Below are 25170 nucleotides of genomic sequence, written 5' to 3'. Positions count from 1 at the left end.
GTAACAAATAAAAAAGCAAGATACATCTGGTGAAAGTTCACAGAACTAAAACTTAACAATTTCACAATTTTCCACAGATGCTGCCAGAGTATTTCCTGCAGTTTCTATTTTTATTCTTTAACAAATACTATTCTAAATGTTGCCACCACCGACCAGTTCAATTCCTCCAGTGATCCATACTCCACTGCTATTTCTTCATCGAGTGCAAAGCAATGTTACGCGTGATACACAAATGGTTTGCTGTCTAGTAAAACTGTTGCGCAAAATGAAAAACAACACTAAAAGGTGAACATTGCAAAGATTCCACAACAGCTGACCTCAAACACCATACCTTGAAAGCCAATCAATGTTGTTCATATTGCATTTTCACCAGTACAACCCAGAGGCAAATCTAATCTGTTAGATGTCAGTTGTGCATGGAATGATGTTATGCCGACATACTCATCTGCCAACAGGACCATTATTAATCCCACCCTTGTGAGAAAACACTAAATACACTGTGGGTGACACAGTTGCTTTGCTCTTTGGAAGTTGGTTTCCCAGAGATCTGAAGGTAGAAAATCTCAGGCCTGCCTGTCAGTCAAATTTAACTGCCACAGAAGTTCTCAGTTGGATCACTAGATAAAACTACTTAGGAGGAATACTTTGCCTCGATTTTTGACCAGGAATCTGTAATGAATGGAGAGGTTACTGTTGTGAAAAAACTAAAACCATTAAATATGCACCAGCTGGCAGATTCCATCAAATACTTAAAGGAAATGTATGTGAAAGGCAGCATCAGACCAGCATTTGTGGAATTCAGATTTACAGATTGTGCCGGAGGATTGGAGAAGCTCAGATATTATTTACAAAAAAATCGTAGCAAGGTGCCAGTTAGGGAATTATAACTAGATGATTCATCACTGGTAGTAGACATTTTGCAAGGCATTACTGATGCTTCCCTGTAGAGCATAAAGACTATTCAGAACTTACACAGTGTTGGAAGCGACAGATTTCCTGTCTTTGGGGGGGGGGGGGGATAGGGGGCAACTGAATTTTTCCAAATTAAATTAAACAGCTGTCAGTACATATCCAATGGATAAATTTGATTTTCCAAAGTGCCACTTTTGAGATTTCTAAAGAGGCCAAGTATGGATTTTAATGCCAAGCTAACCAAGCAGGTTGAAAACTGGTTTGGCAATAGAGTAAGTAGGTGGCGATGATAAGCAGCTAAGAGTAATGACGAGGGAATCTATTGCAAATACACCACTTCATGAATGTGGGAAACAATGAACTTCCCTTAATATTGTGCTATTTGAATATTACTGAAGAGATAAATCACACTAAAAAGAATACAGGTGCATTAAATGTTTGGTCAAATTAATTAAATAAGTGGCATTTAATATGATGGATGTTTAGTAATGCATACAGCAGATAGAAACGAGTACAACATAACTAGGTCTTGACCAATACTGAGAGGAGGTGGTGGCATAGTAGTAATATTGTCTAAGTGAGTGGGCGAGGGTCTGGCAGATAGAGTACAATGTTGATAAATGTGAGGTCATCCATTTTGGGAGGAATAACAGGAAAATGGCCTATTATTTAAATGGTAAAAAATTGCAGCATGCTGCTGTGCAGAGGGACCTGGGTGTCCTTGTGCAGGAATCTCAAGGAGTTGGTTTGCAGGTGCAGCAGGTAATTACACAGTAAATGGCAGAACCCTTATGAGTATTGATAGGCAAAGGGATCTGGGTATACAGGTACACAGGTCACTGAAAGTAGCAATGCAGGTGGAGAAGGTAGTCAAGAAGGCATATGGCACGCTTGCCTTCATCGGCCGAAGCATTGAGTTTAAAAATTGGCAAGTCATGTTGCAGCTTTATAGAACCTTAGTTATGCCTCACTTGGAATACAGTGTTCAATTCTGGTCGCCACACTACCAGAAGGATGTGGAGGCTTTGGAGAGGGTACAGAAAAGATTTACCAGGATGTTGCCTGGTATGGAGGGCATTAGCTATGAGGAGAGGTTGGAGAAACTTGGTTTGTTCTCATTGGAACGACGGAGGTTGAGGGGCGACCTGATAGAAGCCTCCAAAGATTATGAGAGGCATGGACAGAGTGGATAGTCAGAAGCTTTTTCCCAGAGTGGAAGAGTCAATTACTAGGGGGCACTGGTTTAAGGTGTGAGGGGCAAGGTTTAAAGGAGATGTACGAGATTTTTTACACAGAGAGTAATGGGTGCCTGGAACTCGTTGTTGGGGAAGGTAGTGGAAGTGGATACAGTAGAGACTTTTAAGGGGAGTCTTGACAAATACATGAATAGGATGGGAATAGAGGGATATGGTCCCCGGAAGGATAGGCAGCATGGTCGGTGCAGGTTTGGAGGGCCGAAGGGCATGTTCCTGTGCTGTAATTTTCTTTGTTCTTTGGGCGGCAAATGGAATTTTGTCCTTCATTGCTAGAGGGATGGAGTTTAAAAACAGCGAGGTTATGTTGCAGCTGTATAAGGTGCTGGTGAGGCCACACCCGGAGCACTGTGTACAGTTTTGGTCTCCTTACTTGAGAAAGGATATACTGGCACTGGAGGGGGTGCAGAGGAGATTCACTGGGTTGATTCCGGAGTTGAGAGGGTTGGCTTATGAGGAGAGACTGAGTAGACTGGGGCTATACTCATTGTAATTCAGAAGAATGAAGGGAGATCTTATAGAAACATATAAGATTATGAAGGAAATAGATAAGATAGAAGCAGGGAAGTTGTTTCCACTGGCAGATGAAAGTAGAACTAAGGGGCATAGCCTCAAAATAAGGGGAAGCAGATTTAGGACTGAGTTGAGGAGGAACTTCTTCACACAAAGGGTTGTGAATCTGTGGAATTCCCTGCCCAGTGAAGCAGTTGGGGCTACCTCATTGAATGTTTTTAAGGCAAGGATAAATTTTTGAGCAGTAAAGGAATTAAGGGTTATGGTGAGCAGGTGGGTAAGTGGAGCTGAGTCCACGAAAAGATCAGCCATGATCTTACTGAATGGCAGAGCAGGGTCGAGGGGCCAGATGGCCTACTCCTGCTCCTCGTTCTTGCGTTCTTATAATAAGGGGTCTAGCAATCCCGATGTCCGGGTTAATGCTCTGAAAAAATAGGTTCAAATCCATGGTGATATCTAAACTTAATTAATAAATCTGAAATTAAAATGAAATGGTGACCGTGAAACAATTGACATAAAAAACCCGACTGATTCACTAGTGCCCATCTGCTGTCCTTACCCATTCTGGCCTACCTGTGACTCCAAACCCACAGCAAAGTGGTTCACTCTTAAATATTCTCTGAAATGGATACAGAAAAGTCAAAAAGGACTGAAACTGGAAGACCACTTGGCAAACAGCAGCATACCAAGCCATTCTGAACCTTCAAAGTCCTTCTTATTAATAAATGGGGCTTGTGCCAAGAACAGTTGCACAGGCTGAACAAACAGCCTCATTTGGTCATACTTCCTAACCTATAGACTCACAATCAGTAAGGATAGTTAACGACACCTCCTCCACGATTACCCTCAATACTGGTGCTCTGCAAGGCTGTGTCCTCAGCCCCTGACTATACTCTTTATACACCTATGACTGTGTGGCCAAATTCCCCTCCAACTCCATTTTCAAGTTTGCTGATGACACCACTGTAGTAAGTCAGATCTCGAACAATGGTGAGATGGAGGAAAGAGATCGAGAAACTGGTGGAATGGTGCAACGACAATAATCTCTCCCTCAATGTCAGTAAAATGAAGGAGTTAGTCATCAACTTCAGGAAATGTAGTAGAGGGTATGCCCCTGTCTACAGGGGCGACACGGTAGCACAGTGGTTAGCACTGCTGCTTCACAGCTCCAGGGTCCCGGGTTCGATTCCCGGCTCGGGTCACTGTCTGTGTGGAGTTTGCACATTCTCCTCGTGTCTGCGTGGGTTTCCTCCGGGTGCTCCGGTTTCCTCCCACAGTCCAAAGATGTGCAGGTTAGGTTGATTGGCCAGGTTAAAAAAAAAAAATTGCCCCTTAGAGTTCTGAGATGCGTAGGTTAGCGGGATTAGCGGGTAAATATGTGGGGGTAGGGCCTGGGTGGGATTGTGGTCGGTGCAGACTCGATGGGCCAAATGGCCTCCTTCTGCACTGTAGGGTTTCTATGATTTCTATGATTTCTACATTAATGGTGAAGTAGTAGAGATGGTCGAGAGCTTCAAGTTCTTAGGTGTTCAGATCATCAACAATCTGTCCTGGACCCTCCACGCCGATTCTACAGTTCAGAAAGCTCATCAAAGCCTCTATTTCCTCAGAAGGCTAGGGAAATTCAGCATGTCCACTACGACTCTCACCAATTTTTACAGATGCACCACAGAAAGCTATCCATTTGTATCACAGCTTGGTATGGCTCCTGCTCTGACCAAGACTGCAAGAAGCTACAAAGGGTTGTGAACGTAACCCACTCCATCACGCAAACCAGCCTCCCATCCACTGACACTGTCTACACTTCCCGCTGCCTCGGAAAAGCAGCCAGTGGTATCAAGGACCCCATGCACCCCAGACATACTCTCTTCCACCTTCTTCCATTGGGAAAAAGATACAAAAGTCCGAAAACATGTACAAACAGACTCAAGAACAGCTCCTTCTCTGCTATCATCACACTTTTGAATGGTCCTATCATATATTAAACCAATCTTCCTGCCAAATCTTTTTACCAAAACGGTGAATGTATTCAAAGAGGCAGCTAGACATAGCACTTGGGGCGAATGGGATCAAAGGTTATGGGGAGAAAGCAGGATGAGGCTATTGAGTTGAACGATCAGCCATGATTGTGATGAACGGTGGAGCAGGCTCAAAGGGCCAAATGACCTCCTCCTGCTCCTATCTTTCTCTTCACCTTACCTTAGCTGCAACATTATATTTTGCACTCTATCCTTTTCCCCTATGTACATCATGAAGGGTATGTTTTGCCTGTCTAGCGCGCAAGGAACAATAATTTTCACTGTATCCCAGTACGTGCAACGATAAATCAAATCAAATCAAATCTACTCACTGAATCATACCTTATAGACAATGTTCCAATACCACCAGCACCATCTCTGGGTATGTCCTGTCCCACCAACAGGGCAGACCAGAGGTGGCAGCAAAGTGGCAAACAGTCAGGAGGAAGTTGCCCTGGAAGTCTTCAACAGTGACTCCAGACCCCATGAAGTCTCATGACATCAGGTTAACTATGGACAAGGAAACTCCACGTTGATTATGACCCACTGCTAATCCCCACCCCCTGCAATGCCCCATAGCTGGTGAATCAGTAATCATCCATATTGAACATCACTTGGAAGCAGCAATAATTGTGGGAAGGGTACAATGTCCATCACTAAGGGTGGCTCGGTAGCAACATTACTGACCGAACTGGCTGGTTCCTAAAGGCATAAGTTACTGGACTGGAACTGAGACAGGTGGTGAATGAACAAATAAGATGAAAAAACCTACTCTCCCTGCCTCATTCTAACAAATGTAGCCATCGGTAGCGGTGGCCACTGCACTGTGCTTGTGGAGACAAAGTCCCGCTTTCACATTGAGGATACCCTCAATGGATTGTGTGCCATTACCATGGCGTTAAATGGGACAGACTTTGGGCAGATCCAGCAGCTCAAAACTGGGCATCCATGAATCATTGTAGGTCGTCAGCAGCAGTGGAATGGTATTCAACCACAATCTATAACAAATCTCCCAATCCACCATTACCACCAAACCAGAGGATCAGTTCCAGTTCAATGAAGAGTGCAGAAGGGTATGCCCAAAGCAGCACAGGTATACCTAAAAATGAGGTGCCAACCTCATTTTTAGGGCAGCACGGTGGAATAGTGAGTAGTACTGTTGCCCCACAGCGCCAGGAACCCAGGTTCAATTCTGGCCTCAGGTCACTGTCGGTATGGAGTTTGCACATTCTCCCCGTGTCTGCATGGGTTTCCTCCGGGTGCTCCGGTTTGCTCCCACAGTTGAAAGATGTATGGGTTAGGTTGATTGGCCATGCTAAATTGACCCGAGTGTCAGGGGGATTAGCAGGGTAAATATGGGAGGTTACAGGAATAGGGCTTGTGTGGGATTGTGGCCAGTGCAGACTCGATGGGCCAAACGGCCTCCTTCTGCACTGTTGGGATTGTATGATTCTAACCTGGTGAAGATATAACAAAGGACTACCTGCATGCCAAACATTAGATACAGTATGCGACAGACACATATCTGTCCTTAATTTGGCAGCAATTGACTATGTTAAGTAGGCTGAAGAATCCTTGCTGTGGAAAATGAAAAAAAATCACAGCGATATATACAGAGCTGCTCTTTGGGATCATTGCAAACTGAGCAGTTTGATCTGGCTGGCAGAGTGGATGGCGACCCCAGCTTCAACAAGGTTTGGAAGGTTGAAGTCTACCTAGAACAAGGAGGTGCCTAGTATGGATATGACAAGCTAGTGGTCATGGTCCTGGAATGGCAATCTGGAAATGGTGAAATCAAATCTTACCATAGCAAGTCAGCAAATCTGTTAAATTATGGTTGCACTAAAAATAACCTCAGAAACTTTCAGGGCATCACTAATGCTCTTTTAGGAATAAATCTGCCACATCACCTGGCCTGGCCTACACAACAGTCACACACTGTGATTTACTCATAATAGTGTCAGGCAAATTAGGGTTAGGCAATAAATGTAGCCTTGTCAGAATGGCCCAAATTCCTACAAAAATGTAATAAAAAAACTACTGTACAGCCTGTCTCCAAGGATGGAAAACATTGACACCAAAAAAGAGGGACATAGTAATGTTGCACATCTTTAAGATGTAGGGATATAGAAAGATCATTAGTTACATTCTTGAAATAATGAATGAATAACTGAAAAGCTTAACGAGTTATGAAAGAGAGCAGGATACTAAATGAAAAGAGATTGGCAACAGTGATGACATGACAGGCAATGACGAAACGGAACAATACAAATGGCCATTTCACCTCAAGCCATGAAGACAACATTCAAGAAAGGAAAATAAGAGGCATAAGCAATAACAGGCTACTGACATTGCATAGTATCCTTCAATTCAACATGTGCGACAACAGTGATTTTTAATATTAATTTTTCAGAAACAGGATTTTGGTCATCAATAACATTCCTGCAGCCACATTCCCAATAGCTGCTCCCAAGTTCTGCTGCGGTAGTTATGTGCCTCTTTTTGCTACGGAAACATTTTTACTTTAAACCAACTGTGCACGTGCAGTTCATAATTATATTATAAATGCCAGTGCTGTTTCTAATGACAGGATAGGTCCACATAGGCAAGTGGTAACGAGGTCAGCTATACAAAGGTGGGTAGACACACTTCAGCTCATCAGCTGACTGACAGAGGGTTTTTTTTGGCTGCTATGATGGCGGCATTTATTTGAAGGCAGAAGTGGCATTGTCAAAATGTGCAGTCATAAACCACCTAACATTGGTTGTGTGTGTGGCCTCGGAGCACAGCTGTGTTGCTCCATTCACATTAGAGGTCTGTTGTCATTAGCCCTCCAGCATTGTAAGTGAGGCTAGCATTGCGAGGGTCTGGAAACATACTTGGAGAATGGTATCCGATATATAATCTGTCGGAATTTATTTCCTCCATGTAGGAAAAATTCAACACCATCATTTTTGTTCCCAAAAAAAACTGTTAAAATTTTGCTCTGCACAGATCCAATTGAACTTCAAAACTAGGAAGCATTTGCCAGGAATATAATTATCAATGGCACACTGATTTGTTTTTGCCTCATCAGCCAGGATGTTGCACATTTTCAAGTTTTTGAAATAGACAATACTCTTTAAATATTTAGATTTTTTCTCGAAGAACTTCGACATTTTTGAAAACATGAATATTCAGAAAATGTTCATAAGTTGGTGATACAAATGTGAGCAATCTCTGCTTTCATCTATTGGAAGCACCAGGAACTTTGTTAATATGCTCAGAAATGTTATGTAGAGATATTTATAATAACATAGTTTTTAGGACCTCCTAAAGCGATATCAACTCCTCAAGATCAAAGATATTAAGGCAGCCCCATAAAATATAATTTTTTTGTAGTTTTTATTACAGAACAAAGTGGAATCTCACAGCAGTAAAGAACTCCAATCATTGAGGCTTGCAGCTGTGTAAGACCATTAAAGTACTCAACCCCCTTCAAGCTGAATCCTGCTATGCTAATTAAAATCCATCTGCACACAGCTTTTCACTTAGTGCTTTTGTAGACAAAAGTCATGTCGCACCTGAAATTCTCTTACTACCTAAATATGCGGAGGAGCTCTATCTTGCTAATGGCAAAACCTCATCAGTTAGAGGACTCAGGGGCAATTAGAACTATTGCATTTTAATTGGAAAACAACAATTCATGGGACGGCAAAGATGAAATGAGTCTCTCTCATGCAAACATACTATACATATGTGATCTAAGAAAATACAGCATAAATTACAAAAGGTTTCAGTGGTGCTTAATTTTTGTATTACATTCTAAAATTCAGTTAGCACAGTTGTGCCATAGATTTAGTAAATCTTTATCAAAAGGACCCTGTCCTAAAAATTCTGTCATTAAATAATGATTGCTCTCCTTTTTTTTAATCTGTTGCTGCCATTAACATATTTCAAAAACAAGGTAATGGCCACACCAAATGAAAGCATTCCTAATTTTCTACAACCACAAGTTGCTGGAGGTGACCAAATACAAGTTTTTGTCCATAATAAAATTTAATATCATGGCTTACATAAATGTTAAAATTATTGCTGATTTAAATTTCTAGTTATTATTTTATAAAGTACCTTTGTTCGCAACAGATTTAAGCTGTGTCTCAGCCCACCCACAGTATTGCAGTGGACCTTTTAGACTGACTGATATAGATTCTGACACAAGGCCACTTTATCCACACGCAACATGAAATTCTTCCCACAATGAAAATTACAGCAATTTTCAACCATTATGCTGCCTTCTATAAGTTATGTGCCATTAAGAAAGCCTGGCGGTGTTGCTGCATAAAAACCCAACTACTTAGTCAAAAAGGAATTGATCTTACCTTATCATCGATGTCACTCTCACTGTCACACTGTTAGAAAAAGAAAAATGATTAATTAGTTCCAAGTCAAAAAGCACATTTCAAAACTATAGAACTGAAAGTTTGGTCAACTTCTGAGGCAGTAAAACAATTAACAGGTCGGCTTAGTGAACAGAAAGATTTTCTTTTCTAAGACATCAGATTGGGTTTGAAACAGGGCCAGAGAGAAAAAGCATGTTAAGTTACATTTCCTCACTTTTACATAGAAGATAGGAGCAGGAGGCCGCCATTTGGCTCTTCGAGCCTGCTCTGCCATTCATTACGATCATGGCTGATCATCGAACTCAATAGCCTAATCCTGCTTTTTCCCCATAACCTTTGATCCCATTCGCTCCAAGTGCTATATCCAGCCACCTCTTGAATACATTTAATTTATTTATACTGAGGTGCTGTTGTAAGGGCACTCCTGCCACTGTTTTTGAAGCTAAGACAGCGCTTGTTGACAAACTAGTCAATTGTGACACTGTCATAGTCTGGTATTCCTAATTCAGATGTTTACACTTGTAATTCCTGGTTTCACTGGCTAACAACCATGAGCGGCAACCCTGATTGATATTTTTTCCTGGGCAAAGAGACCCGAGACGAATTGTGTTCCAATTCCACCACTTCCCCAACTGAGGTTAGCTGATTTAGGACACAAACAGATGAAGATTTGGGAACTTCCTGATCTGTATGTCCTACTCATTAACATAACACGTTGTAGTCACTCACTAAGTAACTAGGAAGCACTTACGCTCTGATCAATTTGGATTGAAACATTCACAATACTGTTACCCTGTTTAATAGAGAGGGGGATTAGCTAACCAAGCAATCTTTTAAAAAAAAGCAAAACTTTTTCGTACACAATTGGAACATGAGATTAACTAAACATGTATTCAGACTCACGCTGCTCTATCACCTGGTAGGCTGTACAGTAATCTGTGGCCTGACAGTGAAACCTAGCTTTTAGGAGTTAAGTCAACAGCACATCATGCAGATAACACTGAAATTACATCATGATGTCTGATATGTGGGAGGACTGGTATTTCACAAAAAAATTCCAGAGTCAATTATCAAAACAAAATTCTAGGCAAAAGAATGCAAGGTTTTTATCCTGCAGAGGTTTTGACTGGTTCCAATCTCCTACTCATTTGCTACATTACATTTCTGCACTGAATTTACACATAAATGAGGAACAAAAGTCACATTGTAACAAATCTCAATCAATATGATATACCACCTCCGCCACAGCTTATCGGCTGTCTTGCAATGACGAATTTGTGTCAGTTCTACAGAAGTACTTGGAGACAATCCAGTGACCCAAGTATCATAAAGATTGGATTCACCTTCTACCTCCTAATGCAATTTGACCCCAAGGCTTTTGGGCACATATAATAGTTCTGCAGCCAAGTTATACAGGCCCCACAAGCTAGGTTACAAGATATTCCTAAATTCTCAGGACTACTATGCATGTGAAGGCAATTTTTGTTGCTTAAAGAATTTATACAAAACTGCACCCTCTACAGTTCTGTTGTATGTTTTGAAGGAATCAACTGGCTAACTGCAGCAAAATTAATTAACCACCCATACTTGTGCCAGGCTGGTTAATATAACAGCTCTTCTGAGATTGAAATGGCGGACATTCCAGCTATGCTAAAAGGCAACCGTTAATCAGGCTAGCCATTTTTGAGTCTCCATAAATGGATGGTACAAGTGCAAATTGCCAAGTTACAGCGACAGGTCCACCATAGGCAGAGCAATGTCATGGCTTAAATATCAAAGGTCATAATCCTTGCTCATATCACCTTGTGCGATTTGAATGGAATTCCTCCAGCCATGCTAGATGCTCTGTAGGACAGTACCACAACTACAGTAATACTTATTTTTAGCCCATGGTTGTTATGCCTGTTGGCAATGGCACAGCCATTCTTTATCCCAGATTGAAAGGCAATAGCTGAAAGGTCATCTGAATGGAACACAAATGGTAGCCAAATTTGGCACATGCAATTTGATTTTGATTGGATTTATTGTCACATGCATTAGCATACAGTGAAAAGTATTGTTTCTTGCGCGCTACACAAAGCATACCATTCATAGAGAAGGAAACGAGAGAGTGCAGAATATAGTGTTACAGTCATAGCTAGGGTGCAGAGAAAGATTCAACTTAATACAAAGTAGAAAGCCATTTGAGACTTCTATTAGGTTAAACGGTGCATGTTCAAATTGTTACACACAATAAATTAATCTGGAGGTGGTTTACAGATTCAGAACTCGGAGTTCAGGTAGTTTCCAGGTCAGATGTCTATAGTGCAGCATAACCATACGTTTAGTGACATTGAGCTGAAAGTCAAATCCAGAGATTTGACTTTCAGCTTTTCTTTCAATTAGAAGTGGAATAGAGGGATACTTACAGCTAGTGCCAGCATGCCTCGAAAACCAAAGGTTGGCTTGTGCAATTTTCCTAAAGGAATACTGCAGGCTCACAAATATGCACCTTCACCAACATCTGCTTTTCTCTTCCAACCAAAACTTTGAATTTCAACATACCCAGAGAAATCATAGAAATCATACAAACCCTACAGTGCAGAAGGAGGCCATTTGACTCATCGAGTCTGCACCGACCACAATCCCACCCAGGCCCTACCCCCACATATTTACCCACTAATCTCTCTAACCTACGCATCTCAGGACTCTAAGGGGCAATTTTTAACCTGGCCAATCAACCTAACCCGCACATCTTTGGACTGTGGAAGGAAACCGGAGCACCCGGAGGAAACCCACGCAGACACGAGGAGAATGTGCAAACTCCACACAGACAGTGACCCAAGCCGGGAATCAAACCCAGGTTCCTGGAGCTGTGAAGCAGCAGTGCTAACCACTGTGCTACCATGCCGCCCGAAGGTATTTTAATTTTCTGACACTGCAAGATAAATATGGCTACATGTTCCATTGTGCATTTTCATCACAAAACTTGAAATTGGCATTTGATGGTGTGGAGCATAGAACCATCTTAAGTGTACGGCCCTCTCAATGGGCAATACTTTAAACTTGGAGCTAAAATGTATTCAGCCTTCTGGGAGGGCAGTGTAGACTGTTATGATAAATGTTACTTATAATCAATGCATAGTTCAGCAATCCCAGCACATGTACTTCAGTATTATATTCTTAGTCTTAAATTCTTCTCACCAAGAAGGATATCTGTTGGAGAGTTAAGAAAATGAATTTAAACTTGACTGCAGAAGGTCTGATCTTGGGAAATGCAATTTATTAAAGGAAAGCTCACCAATGAGAGCTTTTTGAGTCTTAAAAGTAGCAATTCCTTTATTACATTTTCATAACACTGTACTGAATATATTTTATATGCGGGAAAGATGTGGGCTTCACTAAAGCAACAGTTTACCTATATCCCTGATTTTACTTCTGCATTGTTCAAGGTTTGGATGTTACTTTGAGTACAGATAGGCTTAAGGGCATATATTTACATAGGAACAGGAGAAGGTTGTTCAACTGTTCAAACCGGTTCCGCCATTTAATAGATTATAGTTAATCGATCTACTTCTTCAAACCTTAATTTTCCATACACAGCTTAGAAAAAATACTGTTGTAAAAGTCACAACATGGTTTTGCTAAAGGGAAATCTGTTTAACAAATTTATTAGAGTTTTTTGAGCATGCAAATAGAGTAAAGGAAAACCAGTTGACTTAGTATACCCGAATTTCCAAAAGGCATTTGATCAGGTGCCACATAAAAGGTTAATAAGCAAGATAAGGGCTCGTGGAGTTAGGGGTACTATTTTAGCATGATTGTTTAATGGATAGAAAGCAGAGAGAGGCCATGAATGGAACTTTTACCAGTTGGTCTACAGTGAGTATGGAGTGCCTTAAGGATCAGTGCTGGGGTCACAGCTATTTACATTATATTAATGACAATTGAAGTGATAGAGAGCAATGTATCAAAGTTTTCTAATGATACCAAGCTAGGTGGGAAAGTGCAGAGACTGCAAATAGATTGTAGAAAGGATAGATGAGGGGCAACAAGATGGCAGACCAGCTATAATGTAGGGAAGTGTGACGTCATAAGGGAGGCAGTGGCATAGTAATATTATCGCTGGATTGCTAATCCAGCAACAATACTACTATACCACTGCATCCCATATAACCCAGGGTAATGTTCTGGGGACTTAGGTTTGAATCCCACCATGGCAGATGGTGAAATTTGAATTAAAAATCTAATGATGGCCATGAAACCATTGCCAATTGTCGAAAAAACCCATCTGGTTCACTAACATCCTTTAGGGAAACAAATCTGCCGCCTTATCTGGCCAGGTTTACATGCGACTCCAGATCCACAGCAAAGTGATTGACTCTTAAAATGCCCTCTGAAATCCACTCAGTTCAAGGGCAAATAGGGATACATAATAAATGCTGGCCCAGTGAGTGTTAACCATAAGCCATGAATGGAGGAGACAAAATTCACTTTGGTCGTAAGAAAAAGCTAACTATTCTTTAGAAGGTGTGAAACTTGCAAGTCTAGGTGTTCAGATAGACTTGGGTGTGCTTGTACAAGGAACACAAAGTTAGTATGCAAGTGCAGCAAGCAATTAGGAAGGCAAATGTTAGCTTTTATTGCAAGGGGATTGGCGAACGAGAACAAAAGTGTTGCTGTGATTGTACTGGGTGCAGTTTTGGTCTCCACATTTAAGGACGAATATACTTGCTGTGGAAGTGGTGCAGCAAACTTTCATGAAACTGGTCGCTGGGATTAAATGGTTGTCCCATGATGAGAGGCTAAGTAAATTGGACTCTAATTTTCAGGGATTTAGAAGAAAGAGAGGCAACCTCATAGAAACCTAAAAAGTTCTGAATGGGGCTTGATAGGGTAGATGCTGAGAAATTGTTTCCGCTGGTTGGTTGTCTAAAACATGGGGAACAGTCTCAGGATAGGAGCCATTCATTTAGTACTGAGATTACGAGAAATTTTTGGGTTATGAATCTTTGGAATTTTGAATGATGCATCACTGTTGAATACATTTAAGGCTGGGATAGACAGGTATTTGGTCTCCCAGGGAAGTAAGGGAAATGGGGACTGAGTGATAAAATGGAGTTGAAGCCAGTCACAAGGCTATATATGCCCCTTTACTTTTGAAAATATATTATAAATATAATTTTTCAGCTTTCAACTGACTGGAAATTTTGCAATTTGAACTGAGAGCAAACTGCTTAATAAGTGCAGGGCTACATTCCAAAGTGAAGGTGAGAAACAAACAAATCACCCTCAGGGGAGTGTGAAGAGAGACATTTCTATAATCCGGACACCATTAAAACTCCTAACTATCAAAGGAAGAAACATTATACTGTGTAAAGCCTTGGCGAGATCACATGTGGAATACTGTGTATAGTTTTGGTTTCCTCAACTAAGGAAGAATGCACTTGCCATAGAGGGAATGTAGCAGAGGTTCACCAGACTAATCCCTGGGATGGGGAATTGTCTGATGAGGAGGGATTGAGGAAACTGAGCCTGAATTCACTAGAGTTTTGAAGAATGAGAGGGGACCTCATTGATTATTACAAAGTTCTTGCAGGGCGTGACAGAGTGAATGGAGATCGAATGTTATTCCTGGCTGGTGGATCCACAACCAAGGTACATAATCTCAGAATAAGGGATAGGACATTTATATCTGAGGTGAGGAGGAATTTCTGGAGATTGTTAACGTCAAGGAATATGGCAGTAGCATGGGAAAATTGCATTGAAGTGGATGGTCAGCCATGACCTAACTGAATGGTAAGCAGGCTTGACAAGCAGAATGACTTATTCCTGTTCCTATGCAGCTTCAACAGCATTCAAGAAGCTCAACACCATCCAGGAAAAAGGCAGGCCACTTGATTGCTACCCCATCCACAAACATTCACTCCCTCCATTATCGACGCACAGTGGCAGCGGTGCACCATCTACAAGATGCAATGCTGCAACTCACTAAGTACCTTCCAAATCCATGACTGCGACCATCTAGAAGGACATGAGCAGCAGACACATGGGAAACACCACCACCTTGGTCACTCACCATCCTGACTTGGAAATATATAACTGTTCTTTCATTGTCGCTGGGTCAAAATCCTGGAGCTCCCTCCCGAACAGCACAGTACCGACACTACATGGACTGTAGCAGTTCAAGAAGGCAGCTCACCACCAACCTCTCAAGGGCAATTATGGATGGGCAATAAATGCTGTCCTAATCAGTGATGCCCACATCCACTGAATGAATGAAACACTCGAAAACTCTCCTTACTATCAAATTAAACCATCATAGCTTACTGCCTCTTTTGAAGTATTCATGTCTGCATATCTAACAGTGTCAGCTGTAACTCAAGTGATAGCACTCTTGCCTCTTGAATCAAAGGTTTCAGGGTTCAAGTCCCATTTCAAAAATCAAGGCAGCCAAGTACGTCAAACACTGAGGGAAAACTTGAGTATCAAAGCCAATATCACCGGGCCACGCGAGCGCAGAGTGCATCACTGCCCAGCCCAATTGTGACCTGACCCAGCATTCAGATTTTCCAGTAGTCACAAAATATATAATAGAAAAATGAAATTTGGCTGGAATATTCCCCTCATTGCATAGGGCTGCAGAAACCAGTTCTCGCATGTCTTGGGTGAGGACATGGAGAGGGCACTGTTCAATAACCTGACAGAAGAAGAGGGCTGATTGAGCGAGGTACATAAGGTACTATATCCTAATGAGCCATTTCAGGATAGGAAGGGAGTATTTTTTAAAAATTGTATTCATGCTGGCTGGAAGAGCATTTATTACTCATCCCTAACTGCCCCGGAACTAAATGGCTTGAAAGGTGATTTCGGAAGGTATTTAAGAGACAACCACATTGTTGTGGAGTCACACATAGGCCAGAGCAGGTAAGGACAGCAGATTACATTCTCTAATGGGCATTAGTGAATTAGATGGGTTTTTACAACAATGGTTTTATGGCCATCATCACACTTTTTAATTCCAGATTTTTATGGAATTCAAATTTCACCATCTGCTATGGCGGGATTCGAACCCTGATCACCACAGCATCACCCTGGGTTTTTGGATTCCTAGTCCAGTGACAATACCACTTAGCCACCCCCCCCCCCCCCCCCCCCCCGCCATTGTAAAAATGTAGAAATGTAAAAATGTAGAAATGTAAAATGTGAACACCTCTATAACATTGGTTTTCTTGAAGCACATTTATTGTATGCCTCCCTAAGACAAACTTGTACAGAGGGTAGGTAATTTATAATCGGACCAATTAATTTTAATAGGAAGACAGTTTATTAGTTTAGCTGTCCATTTTTCTGTGTCTTTTTTTAGTAAAATGGACAATGTCGTAATTGATGTATGTTTGTTCAGTTCTCAGCTGTAACACCCATTACGAACAGTAATGGGCATCTTATGGATGCTGCAAAGACCCAGGAGTTTCATTTAACATGATAAATTTCCTACCAGCTTTCCACAGCAAAGTCCAATAGATCAACACAATATACACTCATCACATACAATAATATCTGATTCCGGTAACCTTCAACATGAAGATTGTTCACCTGAATTATTGAATTTGCATAAACTTATTTAGATTCTATAAGTAACAAGAGCAGCAAAAGGGGGACAGGTCACATGTAAGAAGATTTCAGGAGGAAATGTTACACTTAACTAAACATAAAACATACAAAACTTGTATTTACTTCAGCCTAGATCTTAATATTGTAAAAGTGTTAGGGTCAAAGCACATTATTGTAATGGTATATTTTAGCTAAGTTACACTGAGTCAACAGCCATAATATCTTAACTAAGTCTATGGGCACTTAACCAAGTTGCAATATTCTCTTGGCATGGTTTCCAGTTCCAAATTCACTAAGAAATGGCTATCAGAATCTGGCAAATATGAAGTTACTAGTGCAAATTGAGATTACTTTCAAGATATTAGCAGTATTGCTGTATATTAAATGCAGCTGAGTGTAAGATTAGATTCTCTTGTTGAGCCATACCAATGAGTAACCAGGCAACTGAACAACAGAATATGTCGGTGCTATAATTTGATGTCACCACACAGCTGTCCTTCTTCCGCCCCTCATGGGGGGAGTTCACAATGTTTTGAGGACTGCATTAGGGTAAATGGTGCTGACCTCCAACCCCATTGAATAAATCACCACAATTGTCCTCCAAAAACTTATCAAAAAAGTGGTCTAAATACAATCATAAATGCAGGAAACACACACTAACGCAATGTCTTCCATTTCATTGGAAACAAAGATCACAATTAACTGGGCTTATTAATGTTCAGAAATTCTGTAAGCCTCAAATGTTATTGATATGATATTCTGAGAACATTAGCTCGGCTTTAAAAACTTCCAACAATGGTGGCAGTGTCACAACATCAGGGCACACAGGGGTGTCATTATCACTTTTATTTTCATTGTGGTGAATTATGTCTTGGGAGAAAAAAATAATTTCCCTGGAATAGATCAATGTGTGAAGCTACAGACTTGAGATTACACAAAAATACTTTACGCAGAAGAGGTGTCATTGATAAGGCTGCCCAACCATTATACGTCAGGGGTGTTTCCATGCTGACTTCTGTAGATGCATACGTAAAAAAGAAATCAAGAGAGCAACCTCTTTTGGCTTGATAAATGAAACAGGAACTTGTGTGGTTAGCTTTAGATTACATACAAACAGAGAACACAAAAAGACATCTGTAATGAAAGACATTTAGCTAGATAAAAATGTTTGAAAACCAGAATTTAATAGGACAATTCAAATCCTGTAGAAACATTGCTAACCATCTTTTTTCATTGCTATTCAAGAGGCAAAGAAAAGACCCTGAATCAAGGAAATGAAAGAAGGAAAATCGAAACTGCAGTTCTGTTGTGCAATAGTCCAAATGTATAATTAAGTAATGGGAGAGACTTCAAACTGACCCCAAGAGTTCACAGAAGTCTCTTGAGAATATTTCTTGAGGTATTCAAAAGGAGCGAACAAAACTGGTACTGTCAAAATTGGTGTAAGTCAGACAACTAATTTCTGCTCCAGCACTGCCAAAAGAATGTTAACACTGAAGAAAGAGGCCGGCCTTCACCTCCCACGCAGCCCTTGTCAGTTGGACAAAGGCTCGTGTCAAAATAAGAAGTTGAAGAAATCTAAAGAATGGCAACTGTTGACAGCTATGGGGCTTGTTGAAAGATAAAGGGCTCTATTACCTGCAGTTTCCTCCCACTGTTAACACCTGCTCTAACACAAAACTGTAAACAGACCATTGTGCTCATTGCAGCACTGTCTATATAGAGGCTAGTAGGGGATTATTTACTTAGTTGTGCCAATTGCCTTCTAATTCTTTAAGGAATGTTAGCAGAATAGGCTCTAATTATGTGTTGTGGCAACATTTTCCTCCCATGAAAATTTCAGGAAGAAGCAATTTCAAGAAAGGACAAAAGAGAATGTTTTTGAGACCTGATCAGACTGAAAACTCACTAATGGGACATTTTTAGGGCAGGAGGGGAAGAGCAAATTATTTACCAAACATTCCAGTTAATGGGATCTAGCAAGAGGAGTTCTATGCATCACACATGCCGACAGAAAAACCTGCTAATGGGACTTGGAGCACATGAAGGACAAAAGTGCCAAAATATTAGGCTGCCACAAAAAAGTGCATTAAGAGCAATTGATATATCAGTGAGATTTTCACATTGTCCTTTATAAATTCCCACAAGCCTTATCACTGATAGAAGCAAGCACACGCAAGTGGTAACCTATCAAGGGAAGGGGAAGGAGTTTTCAGAATTCTGTTTCCTCTCCTGCCCTTTTCAGCCACAAAGACATTTGAATGGAAGGAAATATAATGTTGACTTGAACTTGCCCCAGGCTAAAATAAGAGGGTTGTCTCAGCTTCACTGGGTCTTAGACAGTTTGATGAAACGTGCAGTGGCTTCCCTAAGGTCTGGCCAGCAGACAGCCAATGCTGAGATAGCAATGCAAGAAACAGATTGAGCCTGAGGGCAGCACTCTGTTTTCTACTCTCTGGGGGTTTAACCAGCACTACAGATGTAGATGGCAAGTTTTTTCGTGCTTTATGTGTATGTGCAAGCAGCAAGAAGAGTATATTAGTTATGGCAACTGAATATAGCCAAAGGCATCAGAATTAATTCTGAGGGGGGGCAATGATGCGTCCTACAGTCCCCTAGCATATCAGTCAAAAGGGACCCCCTGTCGTGGTATGACAGTTAAGGGACATTTTGTTAAGTGACCATAAAAAGCTGTCATCTGTAGGCATATAAATGAATATTTGTACCATGAGGGCAGTTTATACCAAGCTTGGACTCAGCTTTAGCCTTGCATCACATGAAGAACTTTGTTTTTATAGCTCTCATGAATATATAAAGAAGACATAAGACAACTAATTGTCTGCAGCACAACATGAAAGAAACTCCTGTGAGAGAACAGAACTGATCTGTCAGAATTGCAAAGGAGAAAATAAAACAACCTATTTGATTCCAAGATAAAAGCTTTGGGACTATGCTCACAGCTTATAGCCTAAATCCAAATAAATAATGTAGACAACATCATGAAAAGAAAGAGAGAGAGAAAAAAAGAGAGGAAAACACAGAATATGTAACTCAGGGGCTAACTACTGCTGAGGTCCAATGCACCAAGCTTTATAAAAGGCAAATTCATCAGGGGAGCAAATAGCAGATGGTCATGGAAACCGACTCAGAGCACTTCCTATGCAACGTTTAAGGTCACCAGCTTCTGTATGGTCTGCCAGCCCAGATGGGCCGACCATCAGCAGACACCCTGTGGGGCTTCGTTAGTGCCTCCCATGAATAGGCCCTATTCTTCTGCGTACTCAGATTTGTAATGACGACCACATGTGGACAACCTAACAAAGTTGGCATTAATGACTTGCAGTCTAAATTTGTTTGCAATTCTACTCCTGACTGACCTCGTAAAACAAACTGCTAACCCAGGTCACCAATGCTGTCATTGTGCTAAGATGATCTAAGGCAATTACTTCTCAGTGAGACTGTCCTATTCCACAGAATGTTGTTGCCTGACAGCATCACAGAAAATGTCACTTAAACCCAAAAGGCCATCAGAAACACAACTGCTGTAATTCTGAGATCACTTCAGATTTATTTTACCTTCTATTTCCTGTCATGTGGCAGGAACTAGGGAACAGAATAACAAGATTTTTATCTTAATAGTTTTGTTTGAAAAGCACAGCTCTTTCAGTTAAATCAATGATATAATTATTTAAAATTCAAACAAAGGCACCAGCTAATAATTTGTGGGTCTTAAATAATGGAATGTAACTATAAAACTATCTTAATTAATTTCCATACCTTTTTGTTTCACAGTTTCACACAAAATACATTGGATTTTTTAATGTTAATTTCCTCTCCTTCACCTTCTCTTAAAGGTAGTAAACTTCAGTTGCAGCATCATTTCAAGGATGTGCCTACTTCTGATACTTTGCTGAAATAATCATTCTCCATTTGTGAGCCAGCACAGTGAGCACTGGGAGGATTTCGCACAATGAGGGACATAACAGCTAATCTAAATCCTATCCTTAACTGAGCTCCATGAATGTGAAGCAGTCAATGCATAGCAATTGGGAGCAGGGAACTTTGCTGATTTGCACCACCACAGGCAAAGATGCTGAGGCCAATTTGTGGTTACATTGTTACCTTGGGTGAAATCAGTACAAACCTAGACCTTCTTGTCTGTATCTCTCAGTTACCATTGCCTTGGCCAGCTGAGCCATCAGGACAGACATTCTAATGTTGCAACCAATAACACAATTTTTGTACCTGTGCACCTATGTCAGAAATCAAACCCGTTAAGGAGGAGCATTCAGCTCAACAATCTTTGAGTGTGTTATTTTAACTTGAATAATGATATTGCAGACTGTTTTCTTTCTGTCTCTCTCCATCCCATTTCTCTTTCAAACCACAACTTGGCCAATTTCTATCCTCTATCTTATTCTATGCTCCACTCCCCCACTAATTCCCAGTACCAACTTTTTTTCCCATTTTCTCTTCCTTTTCATCTCATCAATTGTATCTCACCCATGACCTTTTTTTGCTATTCTAGCTTGTTCATTTTCCAGTTTTCCTCATCTCCAAGTTTAATCTTTCAGCTCCCATTTCTGTTTCACTGTACCTTTTATCTAGCCACTTCCTTCTTCATTTATTTTTATTCTGCCATTCTGCACCATCAGCTTTTCTTTAAGCCAGACCAAAATCTTCACCATATTTTGTAAGATATCACTCAAGCACATCCTTCGAGTTTCTTGCACAATCTTCTACCTGACTCCATGTAATTGGCACCTGTCACATCACAGACTAATTGCCTGTATTCCCAAGTCTGTGGTATTGGGTTCAATTCTTTCAAACTGTGAACCATTTAATAGATTCAGATTGGCTATACCTGATACAACCATTCTGCCTATCCTGAACTGGCTTCACAGCGGTTGCAATCCGATAGCTAGAGATTTCTCCACTAGGAACTGTCCGAGACTGACCATATACTCCTTGTGGGTGAATACATATACAGTGGGCACGATGGGGTAGAAATTTGTCTCAGGTGGTGGCACAAAATGGGTGATATTGAATTGGTAGCCTGTTACATTCATTTGCATTGCAGTCACTAATGGTCAGCGCTGTGTCTAACGGATCCAACAGCACCCATTTTGTGTCACTGCCTGACTAATTTCTACCCATAGATTTATGTAATTTAAGGACTGGAATGCCTTACAGATCACTTTAATCACTGGTTGCTATAAATCCCACCTTAGCAGCAGATGATTTTTGTTATGGGGTTCAGATCAATTCAGATTGTGTCTCGACCTTGAGAACAGAATTATACCAATGTGAAAATGGAGAGAGTGAAGCGTACGAATTGGAGTGAATCTGAATGAAGCACCAGGCTATTATACTGTCACCCTTTGATGACTGAGGCAGCAATTTCCCTCCTCTCAGAAAATAAAAATCTAAGTACATATATTTTACATTTATTCTGAAGATAAGGAATTAAGATTGTCATGCAGTACATTATTCTGAATGATATTGAGCTATTTAGAAATTAGTGAATAATGCCACAAATGCAATGAGAGGCAGAGAGAATGCTTCCAGCAGCCACCCACCACCCCCCCGCCCCACAAAGCCCTCTCCCACCTATCCAACATTAGAAATTCACAGAAAATGATTTATACAGCGCACACATTTTGAAAGCTGTAATAAAAATTTATTACTCAGAGGGTACAGAAGTGAGTAATACTTCTGGAAAGCTGTACAAATAGTATAAGCTCCTTAATGGACTTTATTTCTCAATTTGTGCTTGCTAGGATGCAAATATCACAAGATGATGTGATAACGAATTACTCCCATTCACTATACACAAGTCTAGAGAAACTGAAGACTGCTCATTGTTAATTAAAGCTAGACCCAATCTAAAGCAGAATGCCTGCCATCACATTTTAAAATTTACATTAAAAATGAAGCCCTGACAAGACAGACGCTTATTTTGTCCCTCTTCATTATAACTGTCAAGTTCTTTTATTTTATACTCACTCCAATATCATACATTGTGTCATTCATTTCCTTTTCATTAAGCAGACCTTGGGCTAGTTGTGTGCAGCCCAGATATGGTGCCTATTATTCCAGAGCTTGCATTGAAATTCCACACAGCACTTGCAATTATGGTCCTCTCATCTTAAATGAATTATATTTCTGAAAATAAATCTTCTGAACTACAGACTTGGCTATCTGGCATCAGTCAGGCACATACATTACTGGTTTTTAAATGTTTAACTGCACTTGATTAATATAGGTAATCAAATTATATTGCCTTCGATTCCACTTTCGAATTCATGACTATGATGTCTTCAATGACAAAGCTGGAAGCATTATACGGAAATGCACTTCTTGCCACACTAGGCAGTTATTACAGCAGTAAAACTGCTATATACCCATCTAAGAATCGTATTTAATAAAAATCTAATTTTTTTACTGAAATTAACCCTCAACTTTCTGCAACACATCAAAAAGATGAGGCAAGGCTGTCTCATAGGTCAGGCAACTAGATCACTGGATTCCTAGCATTAAAAACCAGTCTTTCACTTCCAATTAAAGTTTAATACCTTAATAAGCAAGTTTCACTAATTAGCTGGTTTGTTACATGCATCGCCATATAGTAGGTGAAGAAATACCACCTTGGGAGGGTAAAAGAGAAGTGTATTAAATTAAGCAAAATTATACAGACCTTACTGGCAGAGAGAAAATGGGATAGCAAATATCCAACAAGAATCTCAAATCCATAGGCTATCATACATGTCACTTTCTTCCTTTCAAATATTGGGCCATTCCAATGCTGGATGAGATTCCTCTCATTCTGTATTTTATTTTTCCCTAACCCATGTTCAAAATTATTCAGAATTTCTAGTTATCTAGAAATTAAGGGCATGGACCAAAGAGTGTGAAATTACAAATATAAGAGTAAAACCCCTCTTACTGGGCTTCTGGAAAAAATGTGATCCAGGGAAGAGTTCAAGATGTTGCACAGTAAGAAGTCTCACATCACCAGGTTAAAGTCCAACAGGTATATTTGGTAGCACAAGCCACAAGCTTTCAGAGCGCTGCCCCTTCATCAGGTGAGTGGAGGACTGGGTTCACAAACAGGGCATATATAGACACAGACTCAATTTACAAGATAATGGTTGGAATGCGAGTCTTAACAGGTCAAAGCCTTTGCAGGTGCAGACAATGCGAGTGGAGAGAGGGTTAAGTACAGGTTAAAGAGGTGTGAATTGTCTCCAGCCAGGACAGTTAGTGAGATTTTGCAAGCCCAGGCAAGTCGTGGGGGTTACAGATAGTGTGACATGAACCCAAGATCCCGGTTGAAGCCGTCCTTATGTGTACGGAATTTGGCTATCAGTTTCTGCTCGGTGATTCTGCATTGTCGTGTGTGTTGAAGGCCGCCTTGGAGAATGCTTACTCGAAGATCAGAGGCTGAATGCCCTTGACTGCTGAAGTGTTCCCTGACAGGAAGGGAATACTCTTGCCTGGTGATTGTCGAGCGGTGTTCATTCATCCGTTGTTGTAGCGTCTGCATGGTCTCGCCAATGTGCCGTGTGCCTGGTGGATGGTGTTCTCACATGAGATGATGGCATCCGTGTCGATGATCTGGCACGTCTTGCAGAGGTTGCTGTGGCAGGGTTGTGTGGTGTCGTGGTCACTATTCTCCTGAAGGCTGGATAGTTTGCTGCAGACGATGGTCTGTTTGAGGTTACGCGGTTGTTTGAAGGCAAGTAGTGGGGGTGTGGGTATGGCCTTAGCGAGATGTTCGTCTTCATCGATGACATGTTGAAGTCTCTGGAGAAGATGTCGTGGTTTCTCTGCTCCGGGGAAATACTGGATGACAAAGGGTACTCTGTCCACTGTGTCCCATGTTTGTCTTCTGAGGAGGTCGGTGCGGTTTTTCGCAGTGGCGCATCGGAACTGTCGATCGATGAGTCGAGCGCCATATCCTGTTCTTATGAGGCCATCTTTCAGCATCTGTAGTTGTCTGTTGCGATCCTCCTTATCTGAGCAGATCCTGTGTATATGGAGGGCTTGTCTGGAGAGGATGCCTTCTTTAACGTGTTTAGGGTGGAAGCTGGAGAAGTGGAGCTTTGTGAGGTTATCTGTGGGCTTGTGGTACAGTAAATTGCTGAGGTGACCGTCCTTGATGGAGATGGGGTGTCCAAGAATGCAACCGATTCTGGAAAGTAGTCCATGGTGAGTCTGATGGTAGGATGGAACTTGTTGATGCCATTATTTCAGTGACTGTTCACCGTGAGTCCAAAGGAAGAAAATGTCATTGATGCATCTAGTGGATAGCGTCGGTTGAAAGTCCTCTGCGATGAAGAGATTTTGTTTGAACCTGTGCATGAAGATGTTGGCATACTGAGGTGCGAATTTGGTCCCCATGGCTGTTCCGTGTGTCTGGATGAAGAACTGGTTGTTAAAGGTGAAGATGTTGTGGTCCAGGATGGAGCGGATGAGTTGTAGAATTGCGTCTGGAGG

General features: G+C 41.1%; 1 protein-coding gene across 12 annotated transcripts in view; it reads right to left on the bottom strand.

The window, feature by feature from the left end:
* Positions 1–25170, bottom strand: part of fbrsl1 (fibrosin-like 1) — an 856957-nt gene that overhangs the window by 207587 nt on the left and 624200 nt on the right. For all 12 annotated transcript variants that reach the window (XM_078227185.1, XM_078227177.1, XM_078227182.1 and 9 more), the window contains one exon: positions 9058–9087. In XM_078227185.1, the coding sequence (XP_078083311.1) occupies positions 9058–9087 (30 nt within the window). The remainder of the gene's footprint in view (positions 1–9057; positions 9088–25170) is intronic.

This window comes from Mustelus asterias, chromosome 13 (genome assembly GCF_964213995.1).
Source record: "Mustelus asterias chromosome 13, sMusAst1.hap1.1, whole genome shotgun sequence".
In the NCBI taxonomy this organism is placed as follows: Eukaryota; Metazoa; Chordata; class Chondrichthyes; order Carcharhiniformes; family Triakidae; genus Mustelus; species Mustelus asterias.
This window is presented reverse-complemented; position numbering and strand designations above follow the sequence as displayed.